The sequence below is a fragment of the Leptonychotes weddellii genome, chromosome 11 (assembly GCF_054177405.1).
Source record: "Leptonychotes weddellii isolate Sample4059 chromosome 11, ASM5417740v2, whole genome shotgun sequence".
NCBI classification, from domain to species: domain Eukaryota; kingdom Metazoa; phylum Chordata; class Mammalia; order Carnivora; family Phocidae; genus Leptonychotes; species Leptonychotes weddellii.
Genome location: NC_138379.1, coordinates 42,624,850 through 42,644,828, shown reverse-complemented (window position 1 = coordinate 42,644,828; position 19,979 = coordinate 42,624,850). Strand labels below are relative to the sequence as shown.

Below are 19,979 nucleotides of genomic sequence, written 5' to 3'. Positions count from 1 at the left end.
AAAAAAAAAATACAGAAACTTTGTGTGTAGACCATTTTATGTTCTTTCCACAATGTGAAGAGGATGGTGTATGACTAGAAAAAAGGTCACAAAACTGAAGGATACAAATATTTGAGTGTAAACAGCATATTTTAAATAATATAATCACCCTATTATCTCTTAAATTTTTAAATGTATTTCTATTATTTCTTAAAATGGGATACACCTATAATTATAATTAGGTAAACTTACTACAGGCCAGGGCATATAACTAAAGTTTACTCTAAAACTGTTATAATTCTAACCCTGGAAATTTGGCCTCCGACTTAACTTGTGAGAGCTTCCTGAAATGGAAATACATTCCAACAGCAATATAGAACAAAGACGGGCACCTGGGTGCCTTGGTCAGTCGTTAGGCATCTGCCTTCAGGTCATGATCCCAGGGTCCTGGGGTCCAGCCCCGCATCAGGCTCCCTGCTCTGCTGGAGGCCTGCTTCTCCCTCTCCCACTCCCCCTGCTTGTGTTCCCTCTCTCTCTGTGTCTCTCTCTCTGTCAAATAAATAAATAAAATCTTTAAAAATATATATATAGAACAAAGACTTAATACTTGACCACTGAACAAATAAAGGAATACTGACAGAAATAATAAATTTCATCCTAAAAGAATATATAAAAGTAAACTTAAGAGAGTCAAGAATTGCATTTTAAAAGGCTAGGAAGGATATAACATCGGAAGGGAATGGTAAGGCCTAAATATTAATTTTTAAAAAAGCTGCTGCATCTGTCAGGATATATTGTGTCAGTTTTTAGGACATTAAAACTCTACATAGGGACAATTCCAGAATGATGGAGTAAGGAGGTTGGCAAATCATCTGTGGGTGGAAATTGACCAGAGGTACACAACAGATTGAAAAGCATTTATTTTATAAATAAATAAATAATAAAACTGCTGAACCTCTGGGAGGAAAGTGGGCATCTGGGACATCAGAGACCATTCCCATTCCCTATCCCTGACCCCAGCGCCAACACAATAGTTCTGTTAAGACAGGACAAGCCATGAGGACCAGCAGTTCTGCTGTTGGAGGCAATGACTCGATTTGGTGCCCAGGGTATTGTCAGAAACAAGTGACCTTAGAGAACAAATGGTAAACAATCAGGAAAACTCAACATCACAGCTGGCTGAGACTGCAGTATTGGCTGGGGCAAGCAATAGACCAGCCAGAAATATAACAATTTGATCCAGGGAACAAGCTATTCATAGTGGACCTTGATAAACTCTCATGCATGTATCCTGGGTGGTCTGGAAGGTATGCACGGGTCCTAAGCATGCTCTGCCGGAATGCGAGGCCTTGCACACAACAGAAAATAAAAGCTGTAGCAGACTTGATGTTGTGTTCCCCAACCTGTACACAGATCATCTGGCAAACCTCTTACATAACCTTGAGTTAGGCAAAGATTTCCTAGCTACCAAAAGTGCAATCCATAAAAGAAAAAAATTAAGAAAATGGACTTCATCAACATTTAAGATGTTTGTGTTTTCATAAACACCATTAAGAAAATGAAAGACATGACACAGACTGGGAGAAAATACCTAAACATCACACAGCTGATAAAGAATTGTTGATCAGAACAAGAATAATAACTTATAAAAAGCAAGCCAATTTAAAAATGGGCAAAAGATATGAACAGACATTACACAAAAGAAGAAATAGGAATGGTTAATAACTATAAGAAAACGTGCTCAATATTAGTAGTCATTAAGGAAATGCAAATTAAAATCACAATGAGATAGTACTTTATACCCACTAGAATGACTATAATCAAATGATAAACAATAAACAATAACAAGTATTGAGGAGGATGTGGAAAAACTGGAACTTTTGTACCTCACTTATGGAAATGTAAAATGGTACAGCCACTTTGGAAAAGAGTTTGACAGGGCGCCTGAGTGGCTCAGTCGTTAAGCGTCTGCCTTTGGCTCAGGTTATGATCCCAGGGTCCTGGGATCGAGGCCTGCATCGGGCTCCCTGCTCAGCGGGAAGCCGGCTTCTCCCTCTCCCTCTCCCACTCCCGCTGCTTGTGTTCCTGCTCTCGCTATCTCTGTCTCTGTCAAATAAATAAATAAAATCTTAAAAAAAGAGAGAGAGAAAAGAGTTTGCCAGTTTCTTAAAATATTAGACACAAATTTACCATTCCACTCAGCAATGCCACTCCTAAGTATCTCCCCGAGAGAAATTAAAACCTGTATCCAAACAAACCCTTGTACCCAATCTTTCATCGCAGCATTACTCATAATAGTCCCTGAGTGGAAACAATTAAAATGGCTATTAACTAGTGAATGGATAAACAAAATTTAACATATTAATATAATGGAATATTATTCAATTCTACACAGGAGTGAATTACTGATACCTGCTACAACATGGATGAGCCTGAAAAACATTATGCTAAGTGAAAGCCAGACAAAAAAGGTCACATATTGTATGATTCATTTATCCACACTGCCTAGAAAAGGCAAATTTATAGAAACAGCAAGCAGAATAGTGGTTGCCTGGGTCTAGAGGTAGGAGATGAGACTAACTGCATATGGTAAGCACAGGGATCTTTTTCAGTTAATGAAAATGTTCCAAAACTGGGTTGTGGTGATGTTTGCAAAATTCTATAAACTTATTAAAATTTATTGAATTGTACACTTTAAAACAGGTGACTATAATGTAACAGTAAATTATACTTCAGTTGAATAAAGTCATTTTTTAAAACTCCACCTGGATTCCAACTATTTATATCTACCAAAATTACCATTCCTTTAATCTCTGATAGTTTTTTAAATGACAAAACTTTTCCCTAATCGTTCCTGCTCTGCAATCAATTTTTTAACTTCCAATTTTTTAACAGTTTGTGAAACCTAATTCTCAGAACTTTGATCCATTTTCTTTAATCTATATAATCAAGATGACAATTTTGATAATGAGTTTCTTTCATTCCCCAAAAACCCAATGAGTTGATGTAATCAGGCAAAATGAATGATCTAATGACTCAGTCTATAATACTACTTTACAAAGCTGTAATGATTCTAAAGCTTCCTAAGTCTGCTGAAGAAATAAAAATACCACCTGTCAAATAAAATGATTTATACATTCTCTGGTATGTACAGTATAAATCATTGTCTAACTCTGGCATGATACCCACTTTTACATCATAAGTTTTTAACCCTTTTTTGCCCTCTTCATGTGGAGAAACATAATTTACATTTGCTCTTCACTTAACTTTTTTTCTCCTCAAAAAGTTCCAAACACAGCACCAATCTCTTTCCTCAGATTTCAGGAATAAAGATGTCCTCCAAGCCATCTATTCCCCAAAATATAACCTAGACAATGTCTTTGTGTTCTCTGTAATGTATCTACCATCGTGAAGAGAGAAATCATGGAAGACTTACACCAACAGTTTGTTTTTCCACTGATGATCAAATTCATTCCTGATCCTATGCCCTCCCTCTATTTGCTGTTCCATTTCCAAGTCTCACTGGTGGCTTTAAGAAGTACCTGGCTTGGGATGCCTGGGTAGTTCAGTCGTTTAAGCATTGGACTCTGAGATCAGGTCATGATCTCAGAGTTGCGAGATGGAGCCCCATGTCTGGTTCCATGCTTAGTGCAGAGCCTGCTTAAGATTCTCTCTCCTTCTCCCTCTGCTCCTCCCTGATCTTACTCTCTCTCTCTCTCTCTCACTCTAAAAAACAAAACAAAAAACATTTAAAGAAGTACCTGGCTTGGGCTGTGTTTGATCCACAAAGGGCCTGATGGTAGGTCATGTTTCATCATCATTCCCATCAAATCTTAAAAAAGAGAAAAAGGATTCTCTCACTCTGTGGTTTAAGGTTCAAATCTTGAAATTATAAAAAAAGATATGTATAAATATATTTATAAATACAAAAATAAATGCAAAGACTTAATTTCATGTCAGTCTTTAGGCTTTAGTTTCATTCTTTTTTTTTTTTTTAAGATTTTATTTATTTATTTGACAGAGGGAAACACACTGAGAGAGGGAACACAAGCAGGGGGAGTGGGAGAGGGAGAAGCAGGCCTCCTGCTGAGCAGGGAGCCCGATGTGGGGCTCGATCCCAGGACCCTGGGACCATGACCTGAGCCGAAGGCAGACACTTAACGACTGAGCCACCCAGGCACCCCCTTTAGTTTCATTCTAAGCATCTTCTTTCCCATATATTTCTAAATGTGAAATTCTGGGAAAATTAGTTATAACTGAATATTCATTATATTCATTAAAGTATGTAGGTAGATCTTTTTTTAAGAAGCCAACTCTTGGGCGCCTGGGTGGCTCAGTTGTTTGGGCGACTGCCTTCGGCTCAGGTCATGATTCTGGAGTCCCGGGATCGAGTCCCGCATCGGGCTCCCTGCTCAGCGGGGAGCCTGCTTCTCCCTCTGACCCTCCCCCCTCTCATGTACTCTCTCTCTCTCTCATTCTCGCTCTCTCAAATAAATAAATAAATTAAAAAAAAAAAAGAAGAAGCCAACTCTTATCTGGCCTAACAGGGATCTATTTAAATAAAAAATTAAGTCAGTAAATTCAACAAATGCCTATTGAACACATACTGTTTAACAAGCCCTGGATATTTAGGGACATATAGGAACAATTTCCACCTTCAAGGAGTTCATAAACTGTTGGGGGAAAATGAACCATAACTACATATAATTTAAATCAGATTGAGATAAGTACCTCAACATTAAAAAAAAAAAAGTCATGGAAACAGAGGTTGCACCTGGAAATAGCAGAAGATTTCAAAAAGTTGACTTGACAAAAAGAAAGTAATGCTTCAGCTGGAATGGAATTGGGGATTGGGAGGTCGTAATAGAATCCTGGGGAAGAGAGCCAAGTGACATGAGGTAATGACATAGTATCAGGTAAGGGAGGACATACTGGGAGACAAGGCTGAAGTCTGATTAAAATAATAATATTAGCTAATATTTATTGAGCATTTACTATGTGCCAAGTACTATTCAAAGCACTTTATTTGTATTAATTTGATCCTCACAACCTTAGGATATACTATTATTATTCGATTTTAAAGATGATAAAACTGAGGTAGAGAATGGTTATATAATCTGTTCAGAGTTACACAGATTCAGCTAAGTTATGGAGCCAGGATTTTGAAATACATAAATAAGAAAAACAAACTCTGTCTCACCCCCAACCACATTCATTATAAAAGCAGTTAATAGGTATTTAAAATATCTCGGGCGCCTGGGTGGCTCAGTTGGTTAAGCGACTGCCTTCGGCTCAGATCATGATCCTGGAGTCCCGGGATAGAGTCCCACATCAGGCTCCCTGCTCGGCGGGGAGTCTGCTTCTCCCTCTGACCCTCCCCCCCTCATGCTCTCTCTCTCATTCTCTCTCTCTCTCAAATAAATAAATAAAATCTTTAAAAATAATAATAAAATAAAATATCTCTTCTCTTATTAATTCCTGGGCCATACTTCCAGACTTTGCTCAAATGCCTCCTTCTCTAAAAAGGCTTTCTTGATCTCCCCAACTGAAAGATACCTCTTTCTCCTCTAAGCTTCATAACACTTTGTATCAATCTTATAGCAACAGCTTATGAACAAAATCTTAATATTTGGTTCCTAGCATTACAGATTTTATGTGCATCATTCTCTCTTTTTTATTCTGCTTTAGTCTAAATTCACTTTCTATTCTCCACAAGTCCTAGGACTGTGCTTGGAGCATTATAATGCCAGCTAAATCTGTGGAGCACTTACTTTTTGCAAAGCATTGTGTTAAACATTTTCGAGGAATTCTCACAAAATGCTTACAGCAACCCAATTCCTAATTCACTGCATTCAATAGCTATTTTTAGCCCCTTCTGTGACAGATGAAATAATAGCTGCACCTTGAACTCAGTAAACAAAACAGATATGGCCCTCACTCTCAAGAAGCTCACAGTCCAGGAGATTGGTATTCTTGGTATCCCTGAGTATGGAGAAGAGGAAAAGTGAGGTTCGAAGAAGTAAAGTAACTTGTTCGCCCAGAATCACACAGCAAAAAAGTGGCAGAATCTGAATTCAAACCCAGCTCTCCAGACTGGATATTCGGGACCCTGTGCGCCTAACCACTATGTTCTGAAGGAGGCGTTTGATAAACATTATTGAAGGAAACGTTTTATGAAAAATATCCCCATGGGGCGCCTGGGTGGCTCAGTCGTTAAGTGTCTGCCTTCGGCTCAGGTCATGATCCCAGGGTCCTGGGATTGAGCCCCGCATCGGGCTCCCTGCTCCGCGGAAGCCTGCTCTCCCTCTCCCACTCCCGCTGCTTGTGTTCCCTCTCTGTCTCTCTATCAAATAAATAAATAAAATCTTTAAAAACAAAAAACAAAAAAACCACAAGTCCACTGGGGCACCTGGGTGGCTCAGTCAGTTAAGCGTCTGCCTTCGGCTCAGGTCATGATCCCACGGTCCTGGGATCGAGCCCCACATCGGGCTCCCTGCTCCGCGGAAGCCTGCTTCTCCCTCTCCCACTCCCGCTGCTTGTGTTTCTGCTCTCTCTGTCAAATAAATAAATAAAATCTTAAAAAAAAAAATCCCCATGATAATGAAGACTTTTCCTCAATTTCTCCGGTGAAAGGAGAGCAGGAAATGAGCAACAATGCGGTGGGAGGTTGCAGTAGTATCCTGGGGTAGCCCGGAACTGCTGATCAAGCCATCTGCTGAGGAGACTCGCTCAGCATTGAAGATTTCCTAGTGTCCCTTAAAGTGACCCCCACTGAGCAGTATCCCTTAAATGGGTTCTTCCTGAACACCAACGCTTTGCTGTGCGCAGTGTGGGGTAGCAGAGTCATTAATTAGCAGCGAGACCTTGAGCTATACGGTCTATCAAATAACCCAGAGGTGTGGAGGAGTGGAGTGCAGGGTAACGAGGCACAGCTTCTTATTTAAATGTGGCGCAACTATTCTTGAAAGGTAGGTTCAACTCCACCCCGCTAGAAGAGGCTTTTCCAAAAATGTGTGAGTCCGTCCTTCCCACCGGAGTGAGGAAACTGCCATGAGAGGATTAGGGGGCTCTACATACAACTCAGGCGCCCCTCAGGCCCTGAACAGCTGCCATCTGGCGGAGGGCGTCCCACTGCCCACAGGCGCCTGGCCAAACTCTTCTCCAAGCGCCACCTTGGCAGCTGCACTGTTTGACCTCTCCTACTCATCTCCTCAAACAAAAGGGTTTTTTACAATAGCGATATTCCAAGATATAAACCAGGCAGCAAGAGTCGCCTGGAAGCAGGTGTCTAATCCCCCACAATTTCTTAGGCCAACGGGAGACCACCTGACTTTACACAGGCTCCACCGTGTTTGACGTTGGAGACCACCGCGAAGGGCGAAGCCCACAGCCCATGGGCTCTTCGTCTGGAGCAGACAAGCCGCCGCACCCGCCACCGGCTAGACTCTGGCCCCCACGCCCCGCACGCCGCCAGGCCCCGCCCCTGCGCCCGGCAGTTAGCCCGGCAACCGGCGCGTAGGGGCCGCGGCCCGGACGCAGAAAGAAGGCGTGACCGACGCAGGCCACAGGCCCCGCCCCCCGCCAATGGCCTGCTGCGCCGGCGCCGGGTGCTTCCCGCCCAGCCCTCTCTCTCTCCCATACAGCGCTGAGCGCATGCGCTTAGAGAAGCGGGCTGGTGAGGGCCCCCCACCTAGGGAAGGGGGAGACGGAAATGGAGGGGATCTCCGCGGACCCGCTCGCCCCCGGCCGGGCGCCGGCTGGAGAGCGCGTTAAGGGCAGAGCCCGGGGCGGTGGTCGCCGGGGAGGTCGAAGCTAGGGCTCCGACCCGCAGCTGGAGCAGGGTCGCTGCGGCCCGCTGACCGGCCGGTGTTTGTGTATATGTGCCCGCGCAGGGAGACATGGAGAACTGTTTGGCGGCCGCGGCGCTGAACGGGGTGGACCGACGTGCCCTGCAGCGCACGGCTAGGCTGGGTCAAGAAGTGCTGGAGCGGGCCAAGAGGAGGGCGGTGGACTGGCATTCGCGGGAGCTTCCCAAAAGCGGCGTGGGGGTCACTTCCCGGGAGCGGCCCTACAGAGAAAGACGGCCCGCAGCTGGCCCCCAGCGCCTTCTCCCGGGAGAGGTGAGGGCTCCAGTGCTGGGGGACCAGCCCATTCATTCGCTCCGCGGTGGCCTGCTGGCAACCGGGGCACGCCGAGCGCACGCCCCTGATCCAGCCTTTGGCGGAAGCTGTAAAGTAACGGGACAGTGAACAGAAAAGTCCTTTGAAAATTCTTGACATTTGACAGATTCTTATTGGGTAGTTTACGGTACCGCTAGTGCTCGGCCCTGGTTGGTTACTTTTTTTAAAAAGTTCTTACATGCTACCATCTTTCTTTGTCCTGGATAAATTGCGTGTCTGTTTATTCCTTTTAGAGTGGAATTCTTCCTCAGTAAGATCCTTCTTGTTTACTTAAACTTGTAGAGGCCTTTCAAAAAGTAAAAAAGATGCTATTTCCAAAATGACCTCATTCTCCAGTAGGGACTACCAGATCTCACCTGTGATTTGCCATTTATTCAAATAGAGAGAAGAAAGACAACCAACCCTAAGTGCTTCCTTCAGAACAATGGCAGAATTCATGGACTATACTTCAAGTCAGTGCGGGGTAAGTTGGTGTAAGCCAAAGCATGCCCCCATCCACCTGCAGATGGACCACAAACCCATTTACCCTGCCCCACCTTCATGGTTAGATTGTAAACAGGGATTTAAACCAGGTGATAAATCCAAGTTAGAATTTATTCAACAGATACTTATTGAAAGTCTAACTCTGTAGGTATTATTGAGGATGTAGCAGTGAACAAGCCACAAAAGGTTTCTGTCCTCCCTCTTGTTTTCAGATTAGTGGGTTGTTGGGGGGGTGGGGAGGTTATTTGCTGAATTCCAAAACCATCAAGTCCAGATATTAGGGATTTTTTAAACTTTGAACTGAACTGAAGTTAAAAAACATCAGTAAGCTCGTTCTAAACTGGAACTGAGCCTTTCTGGGTTTCAAAATGTACTGAAACAATATCCGTACACTAGAATTTAACCTCTGTTTCAAGTCCCCGGTAATGCAGTTTTTAAGTATGTCTCTATGAGTCCGTATCACTTGTTGGCCACCAAGGTGGTTATGTGGAACAGATGCAGTGCCCCCCCAGTGGTGGTGTGACTTAATGGCAGGAGCAGCCTCCCAGGAACCAGACCCATGTTCTGCCACTTACTGGCTATAATGCCCTGGGCCAATTAGTCCCACTCAGCCTAGCTTCCCTGTCATAAAATGAAGATCTCTAAAGTGCTTTCCAGCCTTTAGAGTCTGTTTCTTTGGTTTTTTCTACTGAGAGATGAACACCAGAAAATTGTCATAAACTATAGCATGAGGGACTTACGTGAAATTTTGGGTACCATTCATTGAAATGGGTGTACAAAGGTTTTAAAGCCCTTCTCAAAACCACATGCTAAGGTCATCTTTAAGTACTTTGAGGGAATGGTGAAGGCAGGCCAGCCTGCATCCAGGGAAATCCCCTGCATGGAAGGTACTCTGTTGTCTAGGAGTTATAGCAGACTCTGTGGTCTCTTTGAGCCTTAACCTGATGTGATTCTTTTGTGGTTATAAGTGGCTGGTCTACAAGGGAGAAGAAGAGAATACCTTGTTTCTGTCCTGCTTTTCAATTTCATATATTAAGATTTCAAAAAATCTCTAATCTCTCTACATCTTTTGTAAAATACCTGACTCCAAGAACAGGATTCCAGTCAATGAGATATGGTCCAGAGAATATTTTTATGTTATTCTGTTAAATGGTTTTAGAAAAATCCATAACTTCAGCTCTTCTGTGAAGAGATCAACTGAAACATTTTGGTTCATGGTTCACTAAAAGGAATAACAATAGTCTTTGGTCTGAGGTTTAGCAAATTGGTGTGTTCTTCATTTTGCTATTTAGTCCATACTTCAGTTCAAGTTTCCACTCTGGAATGGAGTCTCAGAACCCTTGGGCTTTCTGGAGATAGAATTAAGAACAGTGTTCTGAGTCTGCCTTTACAATTTTGAAGCAGCCCCCAAAATACATTATTAAACCTATGTCCTAAAGTGCTTTCCCCAGCTTCCTATTCTTTTGGTCTCATGCCTTAAACACTGTCCGTACACTATGTTCAAAACAAGCAGACTTGTGATGTCCTCATCATTAGTCATAATCAGGGGCAAGTCTAAGGTTAACTTCGAGGGGGAGGAAGGAAGTAGACAAGAAAAATGTAATTTGCTTTCTGATCCTTTGGATTATTCTCCTTAAATTAGAGACCTCTTCCTCCCCTCCGCATGGGGAGATCAGTTGCCTAGCTCTTGAGTTTTTGTTACATTTCCTGTTGTATTTCTAAATCTCAAGGAGACGCACCCCTCTTCCCTTGTCCTTGTCTGAAACTTGGACAGTAACCATGGAACAGTTCATCAGAACTTGTGATGAGAGGAGATGGAAGGGCATATGTATTTGACATTGGGACGAAGACGTTGTGAAAATTCTTTAACCTGGCAGAGAGCCTGGTCCTGCCCAGCTGTGGTTGGCCAGGCTTCTTGCCCTACAAAGGCCGCAGATGGCAGCAAAGTCATGCCAAATGCAGTTCCCTCTGCAGCCACTTCACATAGGCTCAGATTTGTTGGATGACTTCAGAGGCCTATCAAGAGAGCAGGTAATTCACCTTTGCTCTGTTGCCTCCCTCCTTAACCATACTTTCCCCAAGTCATGGAGTTGTGGGTTTTTTTGAAAATTTGACCAGACTATTTGCTTGCCCAGCATCATTCCCGTTCCTTCTGTAGAGATACTATTCATCTGTGCTGGAGGAAGGAGGGGCGGTCCACGTCTCTCGGTATCACAGAGGGAAGTCGGAGCTGCACTGGTGCTGGGACGATGGGCACGGCCAGGTATGTATCCTCAGCTGTCCGCGCTGTGCCCTCAGCTCCCCTCCCTCTCTTTTAACAGAATTCTTTTTCTAGAGCATTAGGAAATAAACTATTAGTATTAGCAACGGGCAGTTACAGGCCTCTCCCTACAAACTTATCTGTCTTTTACCACCTGTTCTGGGGAAGCCCAAGATTCTACTTGTTGAACTGATGCACTAGGAAGTCATTGTTGTTTTTGAAGAGAGTAGGCGTGTTATTTTGTTTTGTTTTTCCCTTTTTATTTTTTTTAAGATTTTATTTATTTATTTGACAGAGAGAGACACAGCGAGAGAGGGAACACAAGCATGGGGGAGTGGGAGAGGGAGAAGCAGGCCTCCTGCCGAGCAGGGAGCCTGATGTGGGGCTCGATCCCAGGACCCTGAGATCATGACCTGAGCCAAAGGCAGATGCTTAATGACTGAGCCACCCAGGTGCCCCTGTTTTTCCCTTTTTAAATGCCCCCTAGTTATACTCAAAGATAGCAAACTTAGGTTCAGAGTCTAATCCACAAGTTGGATTCCTGACTTCTCCGGCCTGTGGGTCTAGGGAAAGGATGGGAGAGTGGCCCCAGGGATGTGAGTGAGGGCTGGGTGCACACTGGAAGGTCCCTCCTGTTTCCCTGGCCTGGGATGTGTAGAGCAACGCCAGAGCCCGAAGCCTGGGTTCCCTTTTCTGGCCTGACCCCAAGGGGGTTACATGAGGGCAAGAGTCATTCCTGTCCCTCCCATTCCTTCCTATAAAATGTAAGTTGGTGCCCCTAAAGGGAATTCTGCTTTTCCCCGCTAGTACCTGGACTCCTGGGAGAAGCACAGAAGAGAATTCTGTTTTCTGAGAGCCTGTTGAGTGTCAGTCACTCTTGCACTTTAAATCTCCAATCTCGTATCACCATGTTGTAGACTGGGAAACTAAGTCCTGGAAAACTTAATTTGCCCTTTTCAGTAAAGCAAGAGAGAGGATTCAAATTCAGGCCTGACTCCAAAGCCCATGGAAATATAAAAAGTCATCACGGTAAACATCTGACTACAAATACCTCACAGAATTCACTAAAAGCCTTAACAACTTAGGAGACAACTTAGAAGAAACCGACAGAACAATTATTAGTTCCTAATAAACTAAGGGAAAGTTTTTCTTTACAATCCAGAAGTCAAAGTCTGGGTGCTAATCAATGTTTCTTCTTGTCTCTTCAGAGAAGAGACACCTCCCTCAGCCTGGGAGGCCTCTCTCACGTGTCAGGGTGTGCTCTAGCAGCGCCCCAGCCCGTGAGTACAGATCTCCTCGTCTGGGCTTCACCGCCAGTGCCAGTCCATGAACCAGTTGAGCCAGTTTTAGGGTCCTTTGTCCCAGATCCACGGTATTTTTAAGTTGAGATGTTTCACTCTTGAGAGAGTATAGCATTTGGATTCAGTGTAAAATTATGTTTTCTCATATCCTTCCTTCACTTGAAGCTTAAGGGATACTTTTTGTGCCTGAACTCATAGTTGTGGTTGGAAAGAATGTGAAGTATTCACATCGCAGTTCCTACAGCTCAGCTGGGCTGACACTGGGTTCTGCTGGAATTCCACCATCTGTTCAAGCAGCAGGAGGGGCCTGACCCTCCTGCTTACAAAGTGAAAACCATTACTGAAATTCAGAAACATGTAAATTTGGTTAGATCGAGTTCCAGAACATTTGAAGGGATTTGTCCTCATTTTCCACAAATGTTTCTCTGTTAAAAACACAGTGATGAGGTTTTTTTTCATTTTTAGGATAAAGAAGTACTCATTAGTTCATGAACCCAGGGAATTTTTGGGAACTCAGAAGGGCTGGAATTCGGAGGAAAGGAACTCCAGCATGTTTCTGCAATACTTGGCTTAATCTTTGTTTGTATACAGTGCACTACTAGCCAGGACCCAGAATATACTGGAGTTAATAACAACTAAGAATGTTCTGCTTCTGGTACAAATATATGTTAGGTCAAGATGCCTGCCATACTTGCTGGATTTTGGTGATGCTAATCTTTCTGATATTCGTGGTATTGGAATCACGGATGCCAATCTTATCCCCTGTGTTTCCTCTTATGCAGACAAATGAAGTATCCTTGGCTTTCTGCAATTCTGATATGGCTGTATTTTCTGAAATCTACTTTTGTGTACTTACGTAGTTGAAGACCAATAAATAGTTTTGGCATAGTCATTTACATTCATGTCAGTTAAATGATAAGAAGACCAAATTTGCAATAACTGGGCATGAAAGGATAGAACATAAAGCAGCTTTGGAAAAAGTTGGCTTTATTTTTATTTTTTTTTTAAAGATTATTTATTTGACAGAGACACAGCAAGAGAGGGAACACAAGCAGGGGGAGTGGGAGAGGGAGAAGCAGGCTTCCTGCCGAGCAGGGAGCCCGATGTGGGGCTCGATCCCAGGACCCTGGGATCATGACCTGAGCCGAAGGTAGCTGCTTAACCGACTGAGCCACCCAGGCGCCCCAAAAACGCATAAATCTTTTGCCTTTTAAAAGTTGGCTTTAAATCTGTGCAAGGTGGAGGGCGGGAAGGAAGTTTCATAAAAGTGTAAATATTACCATTTATTCCTCCTGGTGGAGTTTGCTGGCCAGTAATTTGTTGTTGTCCCCCTGGGTGTAGTGGCAGAGACGACACCTGCTGCCTGTGGCTTCTGAGCATGGAGGAAGCACGTGGGAGGGGCGGGGGGTCCCCAGCTGTGGGGTAGCAGCTTTGGCTCTTAATTACAGGCTCTTTTCTGGTTTGCAACTTTGCTGTCTGCCATTTGAACGGAGACCCCTCCTCTGCCTACACTTCCGCCCACTTCCAAGCCATATGTCAAGTCTGTCCTTGGAAGACCGTCTGTGCTCAGCACAGCTCTAAACACAGATCTTTCCGTTAACTCCAGCTTCCAGTGTTTTGTGTTATAGGAGAACCAATTGTCCAAGGGAGGCTTTGGCCAGCCTGCGGACTTGCTGCATGACGAAATGGAATCCATTCATAGTGTGCTCAGCTTTTGGAGAAGATATTTCATCTTTCTCATGATGAATGTAGCAAACAAAGCACAGTTAAAAAGATTCTCATTATTCCTTGGTGCCTTGTTGTTACTGCTGATCTGTGCTAACAAGTGCCACTGTCTACTTGTGAGCCCCAAAACAATGATCGTTCGCCTTTCTACCAAGTTCCTCTCTTTCTACCACGATTAGGAATGTCCCTTTTATGACCCTTCATGTTCATATAGCATTCTAGCACTTGCCAAGTGTTCTCACATACGTGCTTATTTGTGAAGTAGGTATTACCACAGCTTTAGAAATAAGGAAACAAGCACAAGGAGGGGCTGAGACTTACCTAAATGACATTCCTATTGTCTGGCCAGGCTGAGCCTTGAAAGCAGGACCTCCGTCTCCAGCCCAGTGCTTCATCCCACTGCGCCCCTGGCACCCAAAGGCGGCCTGCTGGCGTCATGACCTCCAGTCTCTCAATGGCTAATACCTGTTTTTCCTTGCAGGCTGAGAACACCTCTAAGGACCTCTACATAGAAGTATATCCAGGGACCTATTCTGTCACTGTGGGTACAAATGACTTAACCAAGACTCAGGTGGTAGCAGTCGACTCGGGACAAAGTGTGGACTTGGTCTTCCCCGTATGATGTGGACCATCATGGCTATCCTATCACCTTTTTTTTAAGTAGCAAGAAGAATAAAGTCACTGTATGATTCTTTTCATATTTACCCAGTGATCCTGCTTTCAGGGCTGACTGTAGAGGGTCAGCCTTCCTGGGAATTGGAGTTTGTCTCTTTCAGTGCCTATTTTAACTAAAACGTCTAGAAGCCCCCCTCACCCCCACTTTCTGCTGAAAGTCATACTGTAATGATGCTGTCTCAATAGTTTTTAACTGCTTACTGGAATTCCAGGTGAAGTCTACTTATGATAATAAAGGGAGCGATTTTGGAAATGCAGAGTTCCTTTTTATTGGCATGAAGAGGTGAAACAGTGTTGCTCATGGACAGCTGTAGGTTTATGAGAAGGCGACAGGCTGTGGGTGCGTTTGCCTGGAGCCCCCCGCCCCCGGCCCCCAGCAGGGAGTCCTGGCCAGGACCACCGGGCTCCTGTGCCCCTCAGGGTAGGGGCCTTCGTGCCGCTCATCTGCAGGCAAGTCTAGCGCATGAGGATGCCGCTGTTGTGCGCCCGGCCATCACGGGACGACTTGGCAGCCACTTGGTAGCGCCTCCTCAGGTAGCTTACCACCACTGCTCTTTTAGCTTCCTATAAGAAAAAAAAAAATCCCGAGAGTCTGATGCTGACTGTAATTTTAAGGATCAAAAGTCACTGATCTGAAAAAGTCGTGATGTGCCCTGAACTCCTTGAGGCCACCGGGCCAACAGCGGTGCTGCCTTTGGCCAGTTTGGTTGCCTGGTAGTTCATCTCATTCCGAACGTGACCAGTCTTTCCTCAGGACAAACGCCAGTGTTTTATATGGTGAGAGCCAAGTTTTAAGTAGGGCTGTGTTAGCGTTCCTAGTGAGGAACGGACTCCCACGGACAGAGGGCCTAGTCAGGCAGACCCATGCCCATCACCATAGGGTCAAGAGTGTCACTTAAATGGGATCCTTGCCTCCATAAGAAGCCTGTGATCAGCTTTGTGGGTTCTGTAAGCCTTCTGAAATGGAATGCAAAATCGTGGGTATGTGCATTTTCCTGGGAAAAGACAGCATGGGAGTTCGCATTCTCCAAAGGGGCACGAAGAACCACATGAGGAGTCCTTAGGAGCCCCTTCCCAGCCATCCTGCTTTACCTGGCTCCTCGGGGCTTTCAGTCTGAGGGCATTTTGGTCCCTCTGGTGGGTCGCTGTTCCCGGACTCCATTCTCTGTGTTCACCGTCCCCTGGCAGGATCTGTGGTGGCTTCACGCCACTTGCTTCCAGGACCAGCTCCTTCGTATTCCCCAGCACTACACTCTGTACCCTTTGTTGTTTGTTGCCCCTCTTTTCTCTCCAGATGGTTCCATGTCTTGTTCCTAAAGCCCAAATTCAGTGAGTTATGTTGCATGTGCCACCATGGGATTGGTCCTGATGACTGAAGTGGAACTATGTCAGGATCCCAGAATCTAACTAAGTCCCTACCACTGCTCTCAGCTTTTTAAAGAGAAAGTTTGTTAGTCATTTCTGGCCATTACACTTTTTGGATAGGTTTTATCTGATAACCACATTTGGAATTAGATGGGAGAAGGTATCAGACACGATTTTCAGAGCAGCCAGTAGGGGAAGCAAAGGTGGCCAACTGCCACCTGTCAAAGGAGCTTATAAATCACACTGATCACAAGAGGTAGTGAGCTGGGGTGGGGGGGAGGTTTTAAGAGGTTGGGTGTGAGGCAAAAACAAAATAATGGGAGATGTGACTCCCTGGGGAGTAGGAAAAGAATCTGAAAAGGAAGGACTACTTTACAGGAATCCATCCTCTTGCAGGCTTTTAAAACTACAGATTAAATCCTGTTTCACTCATAAGCTCGGGAGGAGAGCAAAGTAACTGCGGGCAGCCAGCAACCTGGCTTCCTAGAATTGTTAGGTTGGGATCAGACGGGAACTCGGGAAGTAACAAGCATGGAGGGCAGAGGGACCCACACAAGAGGACTGTCGTGAGGCAGAGCCTAAGGCTGACCATCAGGCATCAGTACTTGACTGAAGGCCGTCAAGCACAATTAGGAGAAGCAAAGCAGCACATTTCCCTAAAAGCAACAAAATCTGGAGGAGGAGAAAAGGAAAGCTCTGGTGTTTGCCATTGTTTCCGGCGCTGGTGCACACCCGGTTTTCTGCACTTCATCCTCACTAGTCACTTGTGGCACACAATGCCCCACCCCTACCCCCCCACCTCCCACCCCGCGACAAGGGCCAGGGATGGCCCCTTTCTTCACACTCTGACTCAAGAATAGTCTCCATAGCTTTGCACACAGGCTTGGGACCTGGCAGAGGGCAGGTCCAGGGATCCTCATGGTTCAGCTCTAAGAATTAACCTTTGCCTGGAGCATGACAAATGACCTTAGTAGTACCTAAGGGAAAACCAGACCAAGTACCTGAAGGTACCATATTTATCTTCTTTATGGACAATTACTAGAATTTTTGGTGGGGGCGGGGAACAAAACTTTAGAGTGGATCTGTTTAAATGTGGTGATGGGAAGAGAGACTGAATGTGGGTGGCTGGGCAGTGGAGGGAGATGAGCAGTGTGTGCTTAGGGAAAAGAGGTGTGGACTTAACCAGGTTTGGAACTGGTCCAGATGGAATGCTGGGGAGCCAAGCTACAGTACTGGGAATGCAGAGCTGGTGCCCGAAACCTGTGTGAGCACCATGGCCCCTCTGGTTACCCCTCTGGCATCCCCTCCTGAGGCCGGGCCTGGTGCTTCTCTGTTGCTCCCGACAGACTCCTGTCTGTGGGGTAGGTACCGCTTTTCTTTCTCCAGTCTGCTGAAGCAGGAGGCAGTGGAAGCTATGGCAAATCTAGCAGGAAATCTCTAGGCCTGGGCACCATTTCCTTGATAGTATCACCTGTAGGGTGGCTGTATCTGAGAGGAACAGTTGTTTCCTAGTAGCTTCTGCCAGCACCTCCCACAGCCTCTCGCCATGAGATCCGTGACCATCTCCCAGAAGCCCAAGAGCCTGCCCAGCTTGGTATTTTCAATACAAAGGCTCCTCTCTGAGAGGGGAGGAGGAGCTCAGCTGCACACAGCTGACTTCTTGTTCCTCCAGTTCTTTCCCTGGGGCAGGGGGAGAATCCCACACCTGGAAAGCCAAGGAAGGTCTAGAACCCACCTATAAAGTACAAGAGCAGCCAACTTACACCATTCCCACCCGTCCACCCCCATGCCCCGCCAAAGCCCAGGGGTCCAGGAGTCACCAAGATGGTCTCTCGGTGTAGAAACAAATTTTCAACTTTCTGGAACTGAAGACCAACAAAGTTCTTATCCCTGGGGCAAGTGTGAAATCCTCATGGCTAAGAGGTCCCTCAGCTGAGCAGCTGTCCTGGAAAGAGGCCAGTGGCTTCAAACAGGGACCCACAGCGGGTCCCAGTGTGGGTGGTGTCTGGAGATCTTTAAGCCCTTAGCAGTGGTACTCTAAAACCACACAGCCTCCCTGCCCCAGACTGAATGTTTATTTAGTTCACTCTATGTTCGGTTAGTGACCCCAGGGTCCCAGGAATCTAGTCTAGGGCTGGGCTTATCCCAGCCGCCTCTGCCCGCTGACTTGGGCTTCTGCTCTGTCCGGGCCCCGCTGGGAATTTAGATAGGACAGGCATGAGGCATGTCAGTGATAACACGGCTTCTAAACCTATGGGGGCGTCACGGGGTTCTTAGCTCGAGGTGAAGATGGGGATGGCTGTGGATCAACAGCCCTGCCTCCCCTTCTCGCAAGGAATGAGCAGCATGATGCAGTGCCCTGCTTCTTTCCACTCTGATTCACTAAGGGGACCAGGGGAGAGTAGGGCCTGATGACGAATGAATGTTTAAAGACCAGTTTCTGTGCCTCTCAGGCCATTGAAGACTCTAATCAACACCTGAAGGCATTTTGACTATTCATCTAGAGAAAAATCAAGGGCCCCAAGAAAAAAAGGAGGGGTTGGGGGGGCAGGCAAATACAGACAAAGGCAGCGCCCTGTCAGTAGAGACTAGTGAAGGAGGAAAAGACAGTTGTTAGACAGGGATGCAAACCTTCGCACGAAGATCAGCCCATCCTCTCTTACGGGGTATTATTGCTCAAATGGAAACCTACTATTTCCCTTTTATCACAGCCTCCCCTTCAACATGGCCACACTCCTAAGTGTTACTTCCAATTGCAGCACGGGGGATGCGTGCATGAGATCCCTACGAGACACATGGGAGGGAAGAGAGCAGGGCGCCCAGCCCTGCCTTACAAGAAGGTATACCTGGCTTCCCAGGTTGCAACTTGGACCCGTTTCTCCTCCAATACCTCCACTCGGGCTGGCAGAGGCCACCCTGCCTCCTCGGAGACTTCTCAAGGAGGATGGGGTCTGTGTTGACTGTGCTGTCCACCATCAGCCTCTGGGGGAGGCCAATCTGCAGATCATTCTCCAAATCCTCTTCGGAAGAAGAGGAAGAAGAAGAAGAAGAAACCCCCAGGGGAGCTTGCACTGCTCCTTCCTCTTCTTTAGGACCTCTGGGGCAAACGTGGTCCTGTGGGCTTCAGTTCTACCTCTGGATGTTCTTTGGCCCTGGTTAGAGGCCACCAGGTAGGTCCAGCCAAGGGGCAAGGGCAGAGGCAGCCGTGGCCCAGCAGTTGGCAGCAGGCCTGGGGGGACGCAGGGAGGACACAGGAACGGAGTGCCCGGAGAAAGCCCGTTGGTGACCCATCCAGCAGCCGGTCCCCGCGGAGAGCAGCAAGGGGCCCAGAGGAGGGCGCCGGCGTGCTCCTTGATTGAAGGCTTGTGCAGCCTCCCCCCAGCCTTCTTCCAGACAGCGGGGGGGCACCCACCTGACCCCGCCTCGAGGCACGCTAGCTGTCTTGCCATTTCAGAAGTGAACAGTAATTTCTCCTTCTTTTGACACTATGTAACAGAAAGAGCAACATTTTGTTACAATTACCTCTTCTAGATCATGGGACAAGGGTTCTCCTAGCCCCCAAAGCAAACCTCAGTGCAGCCCCCTGCTCCGCCGGCCTCCTCCAGGGCACCTCTCTGTGGAGAGCCTGCCAGGAACATTCCCTCACTGGCTCCCTATTTACTGCCACCTCCTGGGGCACTGGCATACACCTCCCGGGCTCGATTTTCATGAGAAAGAAGAGAAGCCTCCTCCTGTCATTCTCAAAATTGCAATGATGCTGACTGCTGGCCCTGCAGAAGGGGACTCTCCCAGTCCATGGATAACTTGATGGGGGACCAGTCATGAGTACTGGTGTGGTCCCAGTTTAACCTCATCACCCCACAGGTTAGCTAACCCACATAGACATAATAGTTTTAGGCTATTTTTGCTCTGATGAAAGGTATTATATAATCCGAAAGATATGATTCATCTGTCTGTTGCCACATCCAGGATTAAGCTGCAAGTGAGGGGGTAAGGATTTTTTTTGACACC

At 46.0% G+C, this 19,979-nt stretch overlaps 2 protein-coding genes and 1 long non-coding RNA gene across 4 annotated transcripts in view; 1 reads left to right on the top strand and 2 right to left on the bottom strand.

Annotated features, from left to right (window-relative positions):
• Positions 1 to 7,552: 7,552 nt before the first annotated feature.
• On the top strand, positions 7,553 to 14,856 carry AKIP1 (A-kinase interacting protein 1). 2 transcript variants are annotated; one of them, XM_031017259.2, is made up of 5 exons: positions 7,553 to 7,654; positions 7,872 to 8,099; positions 8,542 to 8,622; positions 10,801 to 10,905; positions 14,410 to 14,856. In XM_031017259.2, exons 2-5 carry the CDS (start codon positions 7,878 to 7,880, stop codon positions 14,548 to 14,550), a joined length of 549 nt encoding a protein of 182 aa, XP_030873119.1. In that variant the 5' UTR covers positions 7,553 to 7,654; positions 7,872 to 7,877; the 3' UTR covers positions 14,551 to 14,856. The 2 variants fall into 2 exon arrangements, with proteins under 2 accessions (XP_030873119.1, XP_030873124.1); XM_031017264.2 differs by lacking the exons at positions 7,553 to 7,654; positions 10,801 to 10,905 and having other exon boundaries at positions 7,661 to 8,099.
• Positions 14,711 to 16,732, bottom strand: LOC145716199 (uncharacterized). Its single transcript, XR_014138702.1, has 2 exons — positions 15,696 to 16,732; positions 14,711 to 15,167 (listed from the first exon to the last, which is right to left on the bottom strand). It is a non-coding gene; the product is annotated as an uncharacterized LOC145716199 (long non-coding RNA).
• A 78-nt stretch (positions 16,733 to 16,810) lies between these two features.
• The window catches only part of C11H11orf16 (chromosome 11 C11orf16 homolog), a 6,568-nt gene continuing 3,399 nt past the window's right edge, over positions 16,811 to 19,979 (bottom strand). Inside the window, 4 exon segments of the mRNA XM_081799293.1 lie at positions 16,811 to 19,068; positions 19,070 to 19,206; positions 19,208 to 19,372; positions 19,374 to 19,537. Coding sequence (XP_081655419.1) covers positions 18,753 to 19,068; positions 19,070 to 19,206; positions 19,208 to 19,372; positions 19,374 to 19,537 — 782 coding nt within the window. The 3' untranslated portion in view covers positions 16,811 to 18,752.